The 21,274-nt window shown below is 41.4% G+C and overlaps 1 protein-coding gene across 1 annotated transcript in view; it reads right to left on the minus strand.

Annotated features, from left to right (window-relative positions):
- The window catches only part of si:ch211-267e7.3 (ADAMTS-like protein 2), a 28,157-nt gene extending 9,031 nt beyond the window's left edge, over positions 1–19,126 (minus strand). Inside the window, exons 1-11 of the mRNA XM_037788790.1 lie at positions 18,972–19,126; positions 12,412–12,501; positions 12,059–12,162; positions 5,993–6,068; positions 5,729–5,831; positions 5,186–5,331; positions 4,898–5,021; positions 3,813–3,893; positions 3,274–3,449; positions 2,684–3,146; positions 1,301–1,369 (exon numbers count right to left, since the gene is read on the minus strand). Coding sequence (XP_037644718.1) covers positions 1,301–1,369; positions 2,684–3,146; positions 3,274–3,449; positions 3,813–3,893; positions 4,898–5,021; positions 5,186–5,331; positions 5,729–5,831; positions 5,993–6,068; positions 12,059–12,162; positions 12,412–12,501; positions 18,972–19,073 — 1,534 coding nt within the window. The 5' untranslated portion in view covers positions 19,074–19,126. The remainder of the gene's footprint in view (positions 1–1,300; positions 1,370–2,683; positions 3,147–3,273; positions 3,450–3,812; positions 3,894–4,897; positions 5,022–5,185; positions 5,332–5,728; positions 5,832–5,992; positions 6,069–12,058; positions 12,163–12,411; positions 12,502–18,971) is intronic.
- Between the last annotated feature and the right edge of the window lie 2,148 nt (positions 19,127–21,274).

Here is a 21,274-nt window from a genome sequence, read left to right on the forward strand (position 1 = left end):
AAGCCATCCATCCTCTGAATGCTCTAGGTCTCTAGTTTGATCCATCCATCCTCTGAATGCTCTAGGTCTCTAGTTTGATCCATCCATCCTCTGAATGCTCTAGGTCTCTAGTCTGATCCATCCATCCTCTGAATGCTCTAGGTCTCTAGTCTGATCCATCCATCCTCTGAATGCTCTAGGTCTCTAGTCTGATCCATCCGTCCTCTGAATGCTCTAGGTCTCTAGTTTGTGGCTGTAAAGTTTCATGAGGCTGTGATTATCCTAGAGGTCACCACAGGTCATTTTATACAGTGAGGTCACGTTTAAAAAAATGGTCTCAATACAATGAATGAATACTATGGGGACTAACATCATCACACATGAATACAGTTGGGCTCATTGAATCCACAAGAGTCTCAGCTTTACAGTGATTCCCAATTTATATAATTCAAGACTGTTTAGGGACCCCAGTATGCAGACATATTCAAACACACCATTTTAGAATAGGAGAAAATAACACATTTATACTGCATGTGATTATCATAAAGTGGGCATGTCTGTAAAGGGGAGACTCGTGGGTACCCATAGAACCCATTTTCATCCACATATCTTGAGGTCAGAGGTCAAGGGACCCCTTTGAAAACGTCAATGCCAGTTTTCCCTCACCAAAATTTTGCGTAACTTTGCAGCGTTATTTATTTTATGATACTTTAAAACTAAGCCCATTACAGCCTCCTAGAGACAGTAATGTTGGCCAGGAGGTTTTAATGGATACATACCAGTGAGATTATTGTAAAATAATGAAGAATTATTTCATAGATTAAGATAAACAGACGTATTAAAAATGGAGAACTATTGATTGTCTGTTTTAATAGTTGTTAAACTAAACTAACATCTTGTTTTTTCTCTGTTTAAATGTCACTTTTATGGCCTCTTCTCTTCACATGAAGGTCAGAGGTCAAGGGACAGCTACAGAACAGCACACTGGAGTTAGATGGTCTGTTGTATGCTTCATTCCCATCCTATCCAATCCCTTTGTGTGGAGGAGTTGCCATATTGAGGCCTATCCCACACCATATAGTGGTGCTGACTCACCATACTGCACTACCCCACAACACAGGCAAAAGTCACATTTTCATAAAAATGTGTAAAATGTATTATGAAAAAATGTGTTTAAATGATCGCCTCAATTGTCATGACATTTCCCTGTGTATCATAGCATAATATTTCAAGTGTAACATACAGTATACAAATGTTTAATTTTCCTAAAGGTATTTAAACGCTCCACACCGAGCTGTGAGGCTTCATGTGTGTGTCCTACCAGGCAGAGGGAGCACCAGAGTGTTGTCATCAGCAGCGGATGGCTCGTCTATCGAGTTGGAGGAACTTCCTTAATGAACGGAAAAACAAAAAGAGAGACAATGAGACAAATCGATACATTTAGATAGATACAGACGGACAGATAAGAGGTTATTTGGTCATGTAAAGGCCAGTATACAGTATACTCCTAATGAAGGGCTGTCTGGACTAAAAGAGATGTTTCTGAAAGCATGACAGGGGGCCAATTTTGTAGAACTTTCCACATCTGTCTGTCTGGACAGTTACCCCAGCCTTCTGCTGTCATCAGCCCGGTGTGTATTAGAGCTAGACCAATATACTGGCCATATAGAGCGCTCCAGGGATGATGTATTTTTGTCGACTAACCAGGAAGTTAGCATCGCCCTGCTTCCCTCCACAGAAAGCCAATGGGATTGTTCCGTCGGGTTTTGGATTATTGCAGAAAATAAACTCTGTGGCAAACAAGCGTTTATGATTTTGTTCAGCAAGATGATCTCCACAAATGAACACCACATTATGATTTTTGAAACGTGAATGCAATCGGCAGAAGTAAAAAGCTAACGTTAGGTTATAAATGAACTACACCACGGTCACATGAGCGTGAGTATACACAATGAGGCTGTAAAGGAGGACGAGTCGGCGTGATGACGTTTAGTAGCCTCATTTAGCCGCTTGTGAGCAACCGCCTTTTTTAACACACGTAAATGCTTCAAAAGTCATGAGTGAGGTATTTGGCTTGTGTTAACTACAGATCTTATTTCAGGCATCTAACTAAAAACCCATTGACTTCCAGACGAGGGAACTGGAAGTGGTAAAATGCTAACTCATTTCTGGGTTTCCGGACTCATTCCTGTAGCACTCTATTAGCTTATTATTGATATATCATGTTGGCTTATATGTTATGAAGATAACAATATCATCAGCGTGATGATGTCTTATAGCTGAAACACGTTTGTTTGATTGCCCAGAATAAACCAAAAAATACTTTTTTATCTGTGAGTGGCGGTGATTTGTTTCTTCTGTTCTTACCTCTACCTGGTACAACGATACTGTTCAAGATTTGGAGACGTGCTCGCTGCTATTTTCTATTTTGGCTTATGTTAACTAATAAGTAACAAGAAATTGCAGTGCACAAAGATAGTTTGAGGCATCCCTCAACTCGGTCACAGTTAATTAAAGGAGCTAAATTCCGTAATACAGAGCATTAATGAAGCAACCAACATCTATTGTCTATGTAAAGCTATAGAGGAGTGATGCTATGAGCATTTTTACTCCATGGTTGATTATTTGTCAGCTGAAGCACCGTCTATTGGCAGCATCTCTGCAGACTAATGTGTTAAAGAACACAGATTGGTCTGTGACTCACGGTAGCCAGATGGTACTGGAGGTCCTCGCTCCTCAACGTCATTATGGCTGAATACATGACTAGTGACACTCGCCGGTCTGTAGACCAACATGGCAGCTGGCGGTGGAGGGCTGGGTGTCCTGATCTCCCACACTACCTCCTCCTCCTCCTTCTCCTCCTCCTCTTCCTCCTCCTCCTCCTCTTCTTCTTCTTCTTCTTCTTCGTCCTGCAGCTGGACATCTGATTGGTCATCAGCTCCCAGCTGGGTGTTGTAGTGATGGACAGATGTCACACTCCCTCTAGTGTGATTGGTCGCTCCAACATGAACTCTGACTTCCTCATTTACCAAGTTATAGGGCAGGTTCAGATGGGAGTGGGAGGGGCCTGTGGTGACGCCTCCTTCTGTAGCAGTGATGTCATGAGATGTGCGGGGGATGGTGTATTCGTAGGTGATGTGGGGGAGCTTCCCATTCAGGTTGTAGTACTTCATGTCCAAAGAGAAAAATCACAGGTTAACTACTTCATACTGGAACTGAACTCATTCCTTTATTATTATATTAAAATGCATCACACATATACTTGTCCTGTGTGTGTGTGTGTGTGTTTACTACCATAACATTCAGGCCCTGAAGTGTTGGTCCCTGGGCAATGATATACTCCAGCCCGTCAGAGAACACATTGCTCGGACGTCGGTATTTAAACACTGTTCCCGCCACGTGGAAGTTTTGAGGATTGTCAAACACAGTGTTTCCGTTGAAAAAGAAATGGCCAGCTTCATCTGACAGGGCTAGATAGGAGGGGAAACATCATTATCATTCTGTGATTTCATTTTACGTTTTTGCACTCATTGATGATGCCACTATCATCCCCTCTCCTCCAGAGGTGTAAGACAGCATGAGAAAAATAATGTTTTCCGAACATTAAAGCATGTAAACATGTTCTACTAGAAACCCAAAATACAAGCCTGAAAAAATACCTGAAAATGAGCATGATATGTCCCCTTTAATATATATATATATATATATATATATATGTATAATTTTATAATAAAAAACATCCTAGAACCACCGTCACAGTGTTTCTTTTTAGGTTTTAAATCTGTTGATTTCATACTCAGTTTATTGACCTTAAAGAAGTTGTAGGTTCTCACCCAGGATGTTCTCAGTCTTGTGTCTCTCTATGATCTGAACGTCTGAAGCTCCAGCTGGGATGTTGGTGATGAACACATAGCCTGATGACAAAAACACCTACTTTTACACACAGGCACGATTGTCAGTGGGGAACTAATCATCAGAGAACAGTGTGTACTAAATGAACCAAAGATACCAACGTGGCTAAATATGTCCCGAACACGTTTCTGTTACGACACAACCAGGATACCGAGATCAACAGTATGCATCGCCTCAGTTCATCAATCTCAGCTGCTTCGTGGTCAGTTAGCTTAGAATGAGCCCTTCATATCTACATAGGGAGCGTGTGCTCTTCTCGGAGTCCACTATGGTGCACCGCCATGTTTCTACAGTAGCCCAGAACAGACAAACCAAACACTGGCTCTAGAGAGAGCCTTTCACGTTTTTACGTTACCTGAAGGCCACCGTAGTTCTCCGACAGGCTTGTGAAACTGCGTTAACGTGAGCCGCAGAGTGCTAAACCGTGGTACCGCCAGCCGCCCTCTGACTTCTGTTGCTCCTAAAGTAGTGTTATTATGTTATGGACGGCCTCTGAGAGAGGCGAACGGTGTTACCACGGTTTTGCACTCGACGGCTCACGTTATCGTAGTCTTGGAAAGGGAGGAGTGAGCAGAGGGGTACTCAGTTGGTTGCAATCTGCAACCACACCGCTAGATGCCGCCAAATCCTACACACTGCCCCTTTAAGAATCCCTCCATGCACAGCCTGGTGGTTGTCACCCAGAAGCACTGCATTTACAACTTAAACGGTTAAAGTGGTATTACAACAGTCTTTGGGAAGCTATACCATAGTCATCCCACCAGTTTCAGGCTTCTAGACATTCTGCAATGAATTAATTACAGTGAAATTTGATGAGAGGGTTCCTGAAGGCCCAGATGACTGTTTTCATTAGAAAACAGCAGCTGGCTTATCAGTGAAATAGAAATTAGAATGTGAATCCAGCATATTCAGTGTAACCAGATTCAACACCAGCTAACTTGACTTTAATCATAACGGTTCAGAATTTATACTCGTATGCACATTTGTGTGTTTGTGTGTGTGTTACCTAACTGTGTGAGTGCCTTCCTGTATGATCCAGAGACGCGCTGGCAAGACGTCCCGTTGCCTCCACACACTCCACATCTGTCTACTGCCTTACTGCTGTACAGCTCCCCATCACAACCTACAGGCTGGAGGAGAACGGACAGCTAGGTTGGTAGTTGTTTAGAGACTTCACTCGTCCAGCCGGGGGGATTTTTCTCATCAACAAGAAACATTTGTTATAAAGAAGTGTAAAAACTAAATCTAATTCTAACAGAAAAATAAAATCATGACATTTTTCTTGTTGGGTTACCTGACATATTCCCACTATACAGACTCCATGGTATTTGGCATCGCGGCAGAATGTACCATCGTGGGCAGGAACTAGCAGCTGTCGCTCACCACTGATGGTTGTGCACTGCAGGTCACATGGCTTATTGGAGATGCTGATGTAATCAGCTACACAGGAAATGACATATTAAAAAAAAAAGAAAAGATATTTACTTTAGTGACATGACATTAAAGGATTTCTGTGCAATGAAGTCTACAAAATTCAATTAGTTACATGTGGTTATCATTTTGGACTGGCCGAATGCAAAGCTGCCCCGTGCAGCTTTAAGTGAAGGTGGTAGACAAGTAACCTCAATCTTTCACATTTGCTGGGACTCAGTAAGACTGAATGAAAGCAATCAAGCTCAATGATTATCTGAATATGCTCCATTGACAATTACAGACAGCTAGGAGAGTATGGCATTGTGATTTCCTTTGACTGTGTTAAAGATTGATACCTGACAGGCAGACTGATGGAAAATAAGAAGAAGAAAGACTAATAGAATACAATAGATTGATATCATACCTGGATAAAGAGGTATCCACTGGTAGTATCTTCTTCCAAAGGCTTTAGAATTGAATTGGGAACACTGGTGCTGTTTGAAGCTCACACTGGGGCTCGGACAGGGCTGAAAAGCACAATGAAACACTCACAAACACATACAGAAAAGGATACCTGCAGCTTAAAGAGTTTTTTTTTTTTACCTCTTCCATTAACCTCTGTGTTCTACAGTTAAGGACTCAATAGAGAATGAATCCGTATAGCATCAGTATCAGTGTAGCATCATACCTGGTTTGGACAGAGCTGGTACTGTTTAGGAGAGCCAACACAATATGAGCTGTTTACATTCTGGGTGGTGGACAACCTGGATACAGGAGACAGGATACAATATGATTAATACGCTGTCAACACTATCATCCCAGTATCACATCAGAGAGAGGGCAAATTTCCTTTGTGTCTCCTCAATTTGGTGTCCTTTCTATTCAAAAACTGAAGCACTTAAAGTTGCAGTGTGTAGAAATGGAGCCAATATGATTAAAAACGTTATTTTTATAAAACGGTCACTATATCCTGACAGTAGTGCATGAGACAGGTAATCTGAAAAAAATCATGTGCATATGTGTCCTCCGGTGTTCCTAAAGGCATTTGCAAGATTTCACAGACTGGTGGAAAACAAGCAGTCAGAGCTGATCTGGAGTCTGCCGTCTCTGAGCAGCTGTCAATCACTCTCGAACTCCGACCACACGGTCAAACTAGGCAGCGCTAATCAAATATCGAATAATATGTATAATATAAAAATACCGAACCGGATCATGATCCGGATCGCGACCAAAATCTAATGGATTGTTGATTGTGCCACACCCCACCCCTCCAAAAAATTTAATTCAAATCCATCACAGACTTTTGGAGTAATCCTGATAACAGACAAACCAACTAACCAACGCCGGTGAAAACACAACCTCCTTCCTAGGCCTTCGGCCTTGGCGGAGGTAAAAATAACTTCTCCAGTTGTGTCTTTGTTAACAAGCAGGATGAGTCAAGTAAGGTGAGGTCCACGGGAACCTTAATCAAGCTGTAAATGAATCCATCACAGAAACAATTTCACTGCAAGATAAATACACAGACTACTGTTTTTGTATGTTTTTGTGTCATGTCGCCACAGCAGTGACTGACCGGGCTGTAATAGTGGCTGTTCTTACTGGCTGCAAGGCAAAGCTGGCGAGGAAATAATCATATGCTATGGTCTTCACAGTCACCAGATCTCAACCCAACTAAACACCTATGGGAGATTTTGCAGTGATGTGTTTGACAGCACTACGATCTGTTGAAGGAACTAAACTAAAACAACTTCATGTTGGGTTTTCCTTCGTCACATACCTATCGCTGTGTGATGGATGAAATATTATGAATGAAATATCTCTTAATAACAGCAAGGAATCGAAGCGCAGGTAAATCCTAAAGCCTGTGGGCTGCCAGTTGAAGAGCCAAGGCTTAGTGGGTGTTTAGAAAATGTATGAAACCAACGTTACCATCCACAACCATCTTTTTTCCAAAACCTTTCCTCTGGTATACACTCCATTATGCCCACACGGCTTACGTGACATCTCCCATTACCCATCACCCATTACCATTTCTTTGTGAAATAAACACTACTTTGTAGTGATTCACTGACATTTGGTGCTCATAATGAAAAGTGAGTTTATTTCTGTAATGAGTAGCTAGAGCAGCTGTCGCTATGAGCAAACAGTACTTATATACACCTCTCAGACACTTGGCAAAAAATCCCACTACACATTCAAAGTGCTCCATGCTGACTAATGCTGATGTTATCCCCTTTACTGTCTCACATTTTATACACTGACTACTAACTAACACTAAATTTATCACCATTACCACCAAATATTTCCACGTCTCCAAATGAGAAGCACCTCTTTCCATAAAGGCTGCTTTTCAACCACTTTTCAGCAGCTCGATTAGAGTGAGTTAAAAAGGTAATACCACTCTAAGCTGAACTGGTATGCTGTAAACATTGTCTAAATTAATCAGCGCACAATCTTACTATCATTATTACCTTTACAACCTTTATTCACTCATCCTACTCACAAAGCTGATATTCACCAGGTTCTGCCCTACCACTAATCTTTCTGTAACTCCTCTTCATGTCTCGTACCACGACTTCATATCCTTCTCTCTACCCCTCTTTCAAGCTCCCAAAGCTCTCTCTTCCACACATCCTTATCCACCTCAACCTTTGCTCCTCTTCTCCCTCATCTGTCCTGTCTGCTCTCCCCTCACCTGACTCCTACAACTCATGCCTCCCAACTCTGCCACAGACATTAGCTGGGTTTCCAGCAAAAGACTTTTAGTCCCTTTAACTACTTTTCAAGGAACTAAAAGGTTCCTTCACCCCACTGTTGTCTGCGTTTCCACCGCGGTCTAAAGACCTGCGAAGATTAGGCAAATCAGTCTGCTGACGTATGAAAAAGCAACATGACATGAGACGAGGGCTGCTGGTGATCACAGAGGTAAACACACTGCAGCCTGTAGTTCAGTGTACCCGCCTGTTTCATCTAAAAGAAACACGCTGGGAAAATATAAACGTTAGGTTTTATCTCACTGCGACAACATTTACTGCTGCACGTTGGATGTAATGAATGAAATTAGGGTTATTTATTTGTGCTTTAGAATGTAACCGCCATGAAACAATCAGAAAATAACTGTTTTTCTCTCTCTCTCTCTCTCTCTCTCTCTCTCTCTCTCTTCTCAATGAGTTGGGAGGTCGACAGCAGAGCCTAACTTTTCTTTCAATGTTATTAAACAGAGAGAAATGCTCTCCCCTTGTCCTAAAATGGTCCTAAATCGATACTAGAGTACTTCCTTGTTTATGTGTGAAGCGGTACACAAGTTGAAGCGGCGGCGCTGCGTTTTGTGCGTTTCACCAATCAGCGACGGTCATCCCTGCAAAAGTCCACCCCGAAAGTTCCACTACTTTCAGAAAGTACTATCCCCGACCAGGGCCTTTTTGGGGGGTAAAAAGGCCCTGTAAAATGTCGGGTGGGGTTATGTTAAGGATGGCTCCACTGCGTCATCGAGCCATGATTTCAGCCCCGCCTAAAAAATCCTGAACACCAAACTGGCGAAAAACAGTTTAACGTTCTAACTCCACAATCCAGTACTACAATGTTCACAGTCTTTGCAACATGTTTTCAGTCATTATTTTCCAAAATTTATAATGTGTTTAGAAACAAATATCTGAATTTCCTATAAACGGCCTTTAAGTAACTTTGGATAAAAGCGTCAGCTAAATAAATGCAATGAGTATTTTCATTAACAAATGAGCGATAAAAGGTCATGGGTGTGATGATGTAGGTGAATGCTGAATGGTAAAACTTTGTACAGTTTCAAAGTGGACATTATGAGGTACACACGTCATTCCTGCTATTGCTGTGTGTGTGTGTGTTTACTGTAGGTTTCTATTGTGTTTGTGTGACTACCAGCAAGTCCATACATTCATGTCTTCAGAGGAAACATGACATGCGAACAACATTAGCCGACTCTGAAGAACAGTAACTACTCCAATGTACTTTTAACAGTGAAAGAGTGAGGACCTCTTTATTCACTTTAAACCAGCTGATGGAAAACATCTCAAGGGTCTCAGAACTTCACAAGTTTGCAAAATTTCGCAACAAGTAACATGTGTTTGCAACAGTTGTACCAAGAAAATCAGTCTAAGAGTGCTGTAGTTTATGGTTAACATGATCCTAATTCTGTGTGTGTGTGTGTGTGTGTGTGTGTTAGGAGGGACCTACAGGAGTCCAGCATGGAGTTAATGCATCTGTCTTTCATTACCATGTTAACTGCACCCCCCACACACACCTCCTCTGCCTATCTATCTGTGTCTCTCTTTCTTCAGCCCATCCTCCTACACTGTTTAGATGGTAAAGTAGGAGAGACTGCAGGAGGAGGTGAGCGGGAGGTCACTGTGTGAGAGTGTCACATCTAATTGGTAGAAGGTGACGAGGGTAGGACAGGAGAGGAAGAGGACAGAGGGGGAAAAAAAGCAGGAGAGGCGATTAAGGGAGGGAGGAAGAAGAGGAGAAGAGTGTGGAAAAAAGAAGTGGAGAGGAGAGGAAAAAAATGGAAAGAGGAGTAAAAGGGGCAGACATGAGAGGAGAAACTGGGAAGGAGAAAAACAAAGAAAGGGGGAGGAGGGGGAAGAAGGCCAACAGTGAGGGCAGAGTGGCGTTAATCTTGGTTGACAGACATTTCCGCAAGTCTGACAGGGGGGAGGTCAAAGGTAACAAGATGGCTACAAACACACACATTCTCCCTAACTTCCCTCTGTATATGTCTCTTCTCACTCCTCCACTATGTGTTGTTGCTGTGTGCATAAATGTACATGTTTCCTTTGTCTATACATGGACCGTATGGACAAGACATGCATGAATCCTCATGAATACCCAAGCCGGTGATTCTTTTTTTAACATCAAATTGTGTCTTTCATTCTAAAGACTTTGGGCCCTATCTTCCAGACAGGGCCAACGGTTACACAAACTCGATTGCAATGCAAACGTCTGGTTGTCCACGTATACGCTTGTTTGGTCATTTCCTGGCTCCAAACAAACCCGCTTGAGCTGAGGTGGGTTGAGTGGTGCAGCTGAGGTTCTGTTTATTCAGAAGGGGACGGTGCAGTGCTATTTTGGTGCTCATTTTAACATTAAATTCTTAGGCCGCCTCTCATCACAAACAGGATTTTAGGGGCTTTAGATGGCAGAGATGCGAAAAAAGAAAAAAATCACAAAATAACAACCTTTATGTTGAGATCGTCTCTCTTCCAGTTGACTACGCAATCTCTCGGCTACTTAAAAAAAAAAAAAAATGAATGTGGTTTTAATCAGATTCTGTAAAAGGCAGATTAATGGCTGATTCTTATTAATGATGTCATGCAGCGGTAACTTGATTCATTATTTAAATCTCAGGATTGGTCTGAATCTAACAGGAAAGGAGGTTCAGTGTGTTTCTACACACCAGACTAATAAGCTGTTAACACAGATTCCAACTTCAACAGTGAAGTTATTTACAGTTTTGATGGAGTTCAGGATGGCATTTTGATTACAAGCTAAAGTCCAAACCCCACATGCAGTCACGTCTGACAATATGTTCAGTAGTGGAAGTGTACACGAAAGCATACTTAACATATAGCCTTTTTAATCGCTTAAAGTGGCAGTAGGCAGTATATTTTTGGCATCATTGGGAAAAAACTTCCATAATAACCTTTCAGCATATTTTAATTCAAGTGTTCTGAGAGATAACTAGACTTCTGCTCCTCCTCATGGCTGTTTTTGGGCTTTAAAAAAATCTAGCCCGTGACGGGAGACTTTGACCAATCACAGGTCATTTCAGAGAGAGAGTGTTCCTATTGGCTGTGCTCCGGTCTCCGGAACTTGCCGTTCCTTCAACAGATTTCACAATGGCTGCTGCGTCACAAACTTTCTCATTTTACAGCTAAACAGTACACTACAAGATGATTCTGGAAACATTTGAGGAGAGAAATAGGCATTAACATAACAGAATATTGATTCATATTTGATCAGCGCTGCCTAGTTTGACCGTTTGGTCGGAGTTCGCGAGTGATTGACAGCCGGCTCTCATAGACAGCAGATGGACAGCAGACCTCAGATCAGCTCTTACTGTTTGTTTTCCTCCGGTCTGTGAAATCTTGCAGATGGAGGAACACCGGAGGAACATGATTTTTTTCAGGTTACCTGTTTCATGTACTACTGTCAAGATATAGCGACCATTTTATAAAAATAACTTTTTTTATTTGCTCCAATCTGGCCTACTTCAGCTTTAAGTAAATAATAACAAAAACATAGGCAGATAGTAACAAAGGTTCCCCAGGCAGGCCTACCAATACACTCACTAATATGAATTCAGCTCAAAAACGGACATCGTCTGCAACTGACAGAAAATATGGGGCGATATATATTACCTCTCATGATGTAGATTTGTATTTTGGGACTTCACAGTGTTTTATTTCTCATACACAGCTCATACTCAGCCACACAGCTCCTGGTCCGTTCCCACTGTTTTTAAAGGGGATGAGTGAAGCTCCTCCAATTAACCATTACTGCAGTCCCCCTTCCCCCATCTCCACCTGATTCTTTATTCCTACTACTTATAATGCCTCAAATGCTGAGCCTGGTTTGAGCTACCACAGGTGATTGAATTAGTTGGTCACATTCACCCTGAGGCTATGCTTGTGTTTCAGCTTGCACCCAGTTTCCCTAGTAAGAAGAGTCACATATGAATCATTCTCCCTCTATACAGTATGTGTGTATGCAACCATACTACCTCTGTATGAGACAGTGTCTCTCCTGACTCCTCACTCCTCCTCCACAGCTCCTGGAACAAGAGGACCAACTGGACCACTCTCCCCACCACTGAAACACCTCCTCCTGGGAGAAAATATACAATGGTTAGAAAAAACAACAACACAATCAAGCATGTCATTACCACATATAACGTATCAAATTGCAGTTTGGGAGTTGGAGCTAGGCAGGAAACTCTACTGACACATGTCTGTCTGTCTGTCTGTCCCTTGACACAAGGTTAAAATGACCTACCTGTCTCACGTGTCACAGTCAGACGCAAATTACATTTACGTTACACATTTCAGAAGTGAGACATGAGTGTGATTACAGTACCTTGGTGCTCGTCTGTTCGACATTGTGACTTCCAAAGCTGTATGATTGTAGATGGATGTTACGCTGCTCCACCCTCCCTTCACTTCTGTCCTGGCAGACACACACCACACACAGACACACATACACATGAACATGGATCATATTTACTCTGTGACCCCCATATGTTAGGGTGGATGCACTGACATCTATACATCTGTCCATATATGGATATCTCAAAAACATAAATTTCAATTTAGTTCAACTGAGCCTTTTAATTCACTGGCTGAAATGACCTTACCTGACCGTCTAAGAGTTGTATCTGCCGACCTCTACGCTGCAGTGATTAGCTAGCACGTGTGAGTTCAGCTGTAACGCATTCTACTGAACCTGCACACGAGGTTAAATAGAACTATTTTATCTCGGCCAAGTACAACTTTGCAGAACCGAGTCTGTTTATCTGCAGCCTGGTCTCCTAAAAAGTACGTTCGATAAATAAGCTAAGCTTCTGCTAAAATACAACAAATTGTTTGTTGAATTAAAAGAATTAAAGGAAATTATTTTGAACATTGTTATACTGAACATTGAACTGAACACAAAAGACACAAAAAAAGAATAATAGTTGCATTTTAAATTGCACTTTTTTAATTGATACTCTCTTTCAACTAACTAAAAAAATCCCACAGTGCGATATCATAGTCTTTCGCGACATGTTTATTGCGCAAGTTGATATTGCGATGACGATAAAAAAAAAACGATATATTGTGCAGCCCTAGTTCTATGGGTACCCAGGAGACTCCCCTTCTCCCCTAAATTGACAAGTCTGCTCCACATTGAGCTAGAAGTGGAGATTTGGTTTGCCATGTATCAGAAAGATGTGATTTGTTTCAAGTGAAGTCTCAGTAAAGTGGTATTTTTTTAATCCCTCAACCGACAAACACACATCCACACACATCAAGGCTCGAAGCCCCACGACTGTGTTGTCTCAACAGGGTCCTAAACAAGCCCACACAGGCTCCCTACTCAGATTACCCTCTGGCTAATTCAACACATAAACACTAACACACACATCCCTATAGTGTGTGTGTGTGTGTGTTTCGATATGTGTATGATTTGTGAGCTGAAAATAGACAGTAATAGTTGCTTACTATCAAAGTTATGGCAATCAAAGTGTTTCTAGGATGACAATGGGTCAGACGTAAAAAAAAAAGACAACCTTATGTTTGGTGGGATGACACATTGCAACAGTGCCAGTGCATTTTTTTGGTTCAGTGACTAATTGTACGTGTCCACAGGATCCGTCCTTTCCACGCTTCCCATTCATTGTCTATGAAAGCAGCCGTGCAATGCATTCTGGTGGCGTGGCGGCGCGATTCGATAGACGGAACGTCACTACGGCCGTTCCTCATTTGCATAAAGTTGAGGGCTAGTCTACTTTATGCAAATCACGGGCGTCCGACGCGACTCGCCGCCTCTCGAAACTCCCGACGACCTTTTAAAATAAAAGTTGTCGATCCAAAATAAAGACAGATTCGGCTTATTTTTCGCCTCAAATGTTTTCAAAAACACGTTTCAGTGAACTATTTTCGTGAAATAAGAGAAGAAAGTTTCAACCGAGCCTCCATATTGTTTCTGGTTTGAAAGCTGGGAGCAGCAGCCCACGGAGGGAAAGCGTTCGTCCAATCAGGTGCCGAGTGTGTTGTGTCTAGTGGCAGCCCACCAAGCATCCAATGCTGGGAAGCGGCGTGTGCCCTCGCAATAAAAAAACTCCCCGGTGGACACGTACCATAAATGAAGGGCTGGAGATCACCTATGCAAAGTGTTGAATTGAAAACATCCTATGTGAAAGAAGTCTATGTACCAAAAGCATGCTAACACCCAGGATTGGAAATCAACTTTTTTGTCCACCTGCCACTGTGGCTGGTGGATTCTAAAATCTACCAGCCACTCAATGGATTACCATTGTTTTTTTTGACTGGTGAGAGAAGCAAAACTTTCCAACCCTGCTCACACCTCTTCCAGAGTAAGGTTTTGGGGGTTTGAGATCAAAATCTATATAGGCAAAGGAAGCTCTTCTATGATAACCTGTAATGTAACCATATACCTTGCAATGGGATTTCACTACAGTCTTCTCGTGCTGGAATAAGTTACAGCACTGACCTACACTGTTGTGCTTATGATAGAAATCAATGTAGAAATGACCATTTATTGCATTGCTTATGAATCAACAATGTTGGAAAGTTAAACACAACATTTTAGTTTAAATCCAGCTGCAGGATTGTGAACAGATTGAAAGTATGGAGTACAGCCCAGCAGATATCGGCCTGGTCGATACTATAAGCAAATATCATCTTACCATAGACACATCTATATCGCCGTATGAAGAGAAATGCCAAATAGGATGGGTTTAAGGTAATTTAGAAACAGTGTCACCATTATTTTTTTCCACCAGGCAGCACTCACAAGTTTATCTTTTTTAACTGTAAGATGTCCTCAGTATGTACAGTATCTTATCACTATTCTGTAATAAACAAATTCCAGGGATCTCATTGAAATGTTTATGTGTTTAAAGGTGCTGAATTCTAAATTCAGAGCATATCTATGATTGAGGGATTGCCTCCTCATGGCTCTCAACATGGTGACAGCTGGCCAGCAGCCAAAGAGTATAGAAGCAAATAGACGAAACTCTGGTGGTTTTTTTTTTACAACAGCTGCTGGCCCCATTTTGGACTGAAAACGCTTATTACATCTAAAATATTTTATTGTTCAACACAGGCCAATTTGGTAGAATATGATAATAGAAGAGGAAATCTTTTTGTTTTACTTTTGTACGGCTCTTTGTATGTGGACATTTTACTGGTGTCCGTTAGTCGCTTTCCGTCCAAAATGGCGGAAGCGTAGCTTTGCTGCTGGGCGCGGATGTTTCAATGGAACGAACAATTGACTTTTACTTCTTGGCAATATACGTTCTTTACGGCAGCGGCTAGCAGCTAATGGTGCTAACAGCGCTAACAGCGCAAACAATGGCAACATTGCTGAAAGAGCTAACAGTGTTAACCTGGGGAGGAACCAGAGGGTGGGTGCTACACATCAGTGACGGCCCGCCGTATGAGAGCAATGCAGAGCGGCGGCCGTGAGCTAGCTAGTGGGGCACGCTCACATGCCCGGCCGGCCCGGCAATGTCAACAAAGCACAGAGAAGTTCTGATTACAACTCACACAGAGGGAGAGAGACTTCATTCTCTGCTCCGGTAGACGTTTCCTCTCTATATCTTTACATAGACAATAGTTGTTTGCTGCTACATTAATGCTCTGAATTTCAAATTTAGCACCTTTAAGTGCTATTATTATCAGATTTTTCATCTCAAATATCGGTGCCATTACTGGCCCACCTGCATAGAGTGTAGTGCATGCAGTTGAATTAAGCAAGTCATCTCTCCACGTCTTGATAGGAACAATAATGACTGCTATTTCAAAGAGAAATGTTAAGAGATGTTAACAACATAATAAATTCAAACCTTGAAATAGAAAGCATTACCTCATTGTTGCTATGGTGCATTACGTTTGTGTGTAATAATGTGCAAAGACTTGCTTTAGCACTGTTGGAAGACGCTGTCTTTCAACTGTCTTTGCCAACAAAGGATTTTAGATGTCATGCCAGTTTTTGTGTTCACTACACAACTTTCCTTTTTTACTGTTGCCATCGACTGTATGTGTAGTCAGCTTCATCCACAAAGCTCAGCTTCACATGCAGAAACCCAGCTCACTGTACAGTATGAGCTTTTTTCTTTCATTGGCAACAATGAATGGACTGAATGATAAATGCAGTGCTGAACAGACAAATATGGGGCATTGTATCAGCTGTCTCTAGGGCATTAACATTCAGTCCATACATGTGCAAAGAAACAAAGCAGTGTTTATGGTTTAGAAGAAGAGCTGTGAGTGCTGCTAAGAAAAAGAGTCTGCAAACAATTGTTTGCACAGCCTTTGGTAATGCATCTGTTTAGAGTTTCAACCATGAGACCCAAAGACACCCTGATAGGCTGGCTGGCTGCTGGCTGTCACCATGTTGTCTTCTTTACTCAGTTTCAACAGTCAGACCCTGTTAGCCTTTTGGTCAGGCAGAAGATCAGTATGAGAGTGTGTCTTTAGCCCACAGTGAAGAGAGCAGCCAAATGGTCAGTCAGTGATGTAACGTTAAAGTGGCAGTAGGCAGTATATTTCTGGCATCATTGGGCAAATATTCCATAATAACCTTTCAGCATATTGTAATTCAAGTGTTCTGAGAGAAAACTAGACTTCTGCACCTCCTCATGGCTCTGTTTTCAGGCTTTACAAAATCGTGACGGGAGACTTTGACCAATCACAGGTCATTTCAAAGAGAGAGAGCGTTCCTGTTGGCGGTGATCCGGCTGGTGGGCGGTGCTTGGTATTTCTTCAACTGATCTCAACATGGTTGTTTTCCTCCGGTCTGTGAAATCTTGCAGATGCCTTGAGGAGCACCGGAGGACACAGAGGAACATAATGTTTTTCAGATTACCTGTCTCATGCACTACTGTCAGGATATAGCGACCGGTTTATAAAAATACCTTTTTTTAATCATAATTGCTCCATTGTATCCACTGCTGCTTTAAGGCAGAGATGTTCCTGCGATCTAGCTGACTGGAATCACATTTTTGCCTCCTTACATTTTAAGTTAATTTGACAGACTGAATTACTGAATCACTATATAGATTAGATAGGGGGGGATTACCAAGGATAAAATCAACAAAACCGTTAAGTACATATATGTGAAGCAAAACTATCACTGAAATTGTTGGTTGCTGACAAAACTGCTCATAATTTTTTTTCTCAGTGTGTGGCTGTTCATCCAATTACATTGTAATAAGCAGTATCTCAGTAAGTCAAGGCTGAAGTTGGCGAGATTGGAGCAAATATGATTAAAAAAAGTTATTTTTATAAAACGGTCGCTATATCCTGACAGTAGGATAACAGGTAACCTGAAAAAAATCATGTGCCTCTGTGTCCTTCGGTGTCCTCCGGTGCTCCTAACGGCATCTGCAAGATTTCACAGACCGGAGGAAAACAATCAGTCAGAACTGATCTGAGGTCTGCTGTCCATCTGCTGTCTATGAGAGCCGGCTGTCAATCACTCGCGAACTCCGACCAAACGGTCAAACTAGGCAGCGCTGATCAAATATGAATCAATATTCTGTTACTGTAATGCCTATTTCTCTCCTCAAATGTTTTCAGAATCATCTTGTAGTGCACTGTTTAGCTGTAAAAGAGACTGAGATGGCTTGAAGGAGCGCCAAGTACAGGTCACAATAGGAACGCTCTCTCTGAAATGACCTGTGATTGGCCAAAGTCTCCCGTCACTGGCTAGATTTTTTAAAGCCTGAAAACAGAGCCATGAGGAGGAGCAGAAGTCTAGTTTTCTCTCAGAACACTTGAATTACAATATGCTGAAAGGTTATTATGGAATCTTTGCCCAATGATGCCAAAAATATACTGCCACTTTAATGTTAGATGTAAGAACTTAGTTATTCATTTTACCGAAATGTCTAATTTTTACGAGTGGGCCACAACAAGTAGCCTACAGTAATGCATGTTTGTTTTTCTGACAATCAAGCTGCCAGAGTTCTGAATGGAGTGACAGGAGTATACTAGAGAGACAAACACACAGATAACACAATGTGAAAATGATGAGTTAGAAGACAAAACACAAACTAGAATCTCAAATGAACCATATTTGCATTTTGCAACCATCTGCCTCAATTCTATAAAACATGTGGAACAGTTTACATGCATTGCTTCTGTTCCATCCATCCAATGGATGAAGTGGACGAAGTTCAGCAAAGTTGCCGTTTTTAGCTCCTCCACCATAAACAAACAGGGCAAGTTGAATTGGGGGGGGGGAGTAGAGTGACAGACAGACCAAACATCGACCCCACTCACCAAGTATTTCAGTCTGGTTATTAGGATAAACCACACAATAGGCTAGAAACAGGTTGATTTGATGTAGAGGAAGGGTACACCAAACCCCATTCATAAATGACGTGATTTATGTCATTTCACTGCTGCCTTGTTTTGTCGTCTAATGTGAGCACATGTTAGTCGTTTCACAGGTCGTTACCGTTCATTCCTGGTGCAACATGCACCGAGCATCCCACCACACTCAACCCAACAAACTATCAACTGTTCAGGGAGGTTCACCGAGGAGAACCGTGACATCCCCCCTCACAGTTAGCCTACCTTCACACACACACACACACACACACACACACACACACACACACACACACACACATAATTAACGTTACACTGTGGTCTCTCGAAGCCTGCTACACTACAGGACTGAACTTTAATTCACACAGTATCGCTGCTGGGTTCATTATATCGTAGCCGAAATGAAAATGCTCCAAGAGTTAATTTACGGTGAAAGTTAGACAGCGTCCAGTCAAAGTGACAGACTTGTGAGAGTAACAACTCTCCCGCTGGAGAGAGAAACTAGCCCAGTCCCACTTCACTACTCTGAACCGTGTTGCAAATGGACAACAAGCAGCTATTCCGTGAGCTATTTACCTTAACGGGCCAGTTGTTGGTGAGCGGGAGAACCGGGAGAACCGGGAGATGTAGTAGGAGAAAGGAGCAAACCGGGAGAGCTAAGCCTCCGTTACCGAACATGGTTCATTCATGTCATGGACCGACTACACTTCCCCTCCCCTTACCTCCGCTCTGCTCCTCGCTCCTCTCCTTCCTCCACCCCCTTCTGATGGAGCTACGCCTTCTGCTCGCATTGCACACTACACTACACCCCCACTGGGGATTCATTCTTCACATCCATTTGATGTGTAGTCCAGGTATATTATATATAATCATATGGTTATATATAATCATATGATTATATATTATATATAATCATATGATTATATATTATTATGTTATATAATATTTGTATTTCAACCATTTGATGTGTATTCCAGGTATATCATATGTAGTAATATTATGATATATTATATATCATAATATTATTATATTTTATTATGTTATAATACTATTTTTATTTCATCCATTTGATGTGTAGTCCATGTATATTATATATAATAATATTATCATATATTATTATGTTATAATAATATTTTTATTTATTATTTGTTTTATTTGTTCGTTTTAGTTACAATTGTTTTGGGCCGTTGTTTGTGAAATTCGTACAAGGTGATCTGAACATATTTTGAGTAGTTTTTCAGGTTATGGTACAGACTATAGGACTAATAGGACATGATATAGGCAAACATTCTTCATCACAAATAAATTCATTTAATTTATATTTTACAAACGTTTTTATTTGATATTAAAGCAGCAGTGGGTAGAAATGGAGCAAATATGATTTATAAAAATTATTATTATAAAACGGTCACTATATATCCTGACAGTAGTGCATGAGACAGGTAATCTGAAAAAAAAATCATGTTCCTCTGTGAAAACAAGCAGTCAGAGCTGATCTGGAGTCTGCCGTCCAGCTGCCGTCTATGAGAGTCGGCTGTCAATCAACGGTCAAACTAGGCAGCGCTGATCAAATATGAATCAATATTCTGTTACTGCAATAATGCCTATTTCTCTCCTCAAATGTTTTCAGAAACATCTTGTAGTGTACCGTTTAGCTGTAAAATGAGAAAGTTTATGAGCAGCCTTGTTGCACCAGCCGCAGCACAGACAATAGGAACGCTCTCTCTCTCTGAAATGACCTGTGATTGGCCAAAGTCAATCACAGGTCTTAGATTAGATCGATTTTTTAAAGCCTGAAAACAGAGCCTTGAGGAGGTGCAGAAGACTAGTTTTCTCTGAGAACACTTGAATTACAATATGCGGTTGGTCTCCAGATCTTCCTAGTCAGTTTCTAAAAATGTTTTTCCAGGCCTATTATGTCTAATAATTCACCAACAATGTCAGCTGTCATCCCACTCACTGAGTCATTGCATACCTAGTCTCATCAGCTTCTTCCTATCTGTTTTTATTAACCTAGTCATTCTACTAATTGCCATTATAACCTCTCTGCACAATTTTGCAGAACCCATGACTCCTTGTGCAAATGTTTGTAGCATACATTGTATATGTCCCTTACAGCCTCAGACGTGTCTGCACTTAATCCAAACATTTTATCCTTTATTTTGCTCCACTTGGTGAGTGGGCAATCACCTTAACACCCTACAACTCCCACAGCCATGAGGACATGATACTATGCTGTTTAAATGCAGTGTTTCAGCATTGACTGCATGTATTCACAACTGCCAATTTATAGCTACAGACATTGTTTGACCTGCAAATCTCCAAATCAATAACCACCTTACTGACATCAGTAATCCATATCTAGGCTACACCAGATCTCTAACGTCTTCTAGTGGTAACAATGTAAACTGCATCACAATGCATGAGTAGGCTACTGAATGACTGAATAAATGAAGTCCCCGATCTGAGACTCTGAAGGGGTGATGTAGACTGTAGGGAAGAGACTCAATATGTAAAAAGATGGCTAGTAGCCTGCAGCTTCCCTCTTCTCCACCATCTCGTTATGATTTGCTAATTTCAGTTTCAAAAAACGTTCAGAATTCAGGTTATAGGCTACACATCAAGATATAAAATAAAACAATATGTCATTTATTTTATCAATGTCAAAATATTTTCGGTGGATGTTCAACATTAGCCTATTTAAGAAAGAAAACTGGGCAAACAGTTACATTTCAGCTTAGACATTTTTATATGTTTTGAAAGTAAAGAGAAGGAAAAATATATCATGTTATCTGTATACAGTTAATTCTGGGAAAAATTCCACATTCACAAAAAGAGATGGGCGGACTCCAAACCAACTTTTGAACATTCATTATCAA

The sequence above is a fragment of the Sebastes umbrosus genome, chromosome 12, assembly GCF_015220745.1.
Source record: "Sebastes umbrosus isolate fSebUmb1 chromosome 12, fSebUmb1.pri, whole genome shotgun sequence".
Classification (NCBI taxonomy): Eukaryota; Metazoa; Chordata; class Actinopteri; order Perciformes; family Sebastidae; genus Sebastes; species Sebastes umbrosus.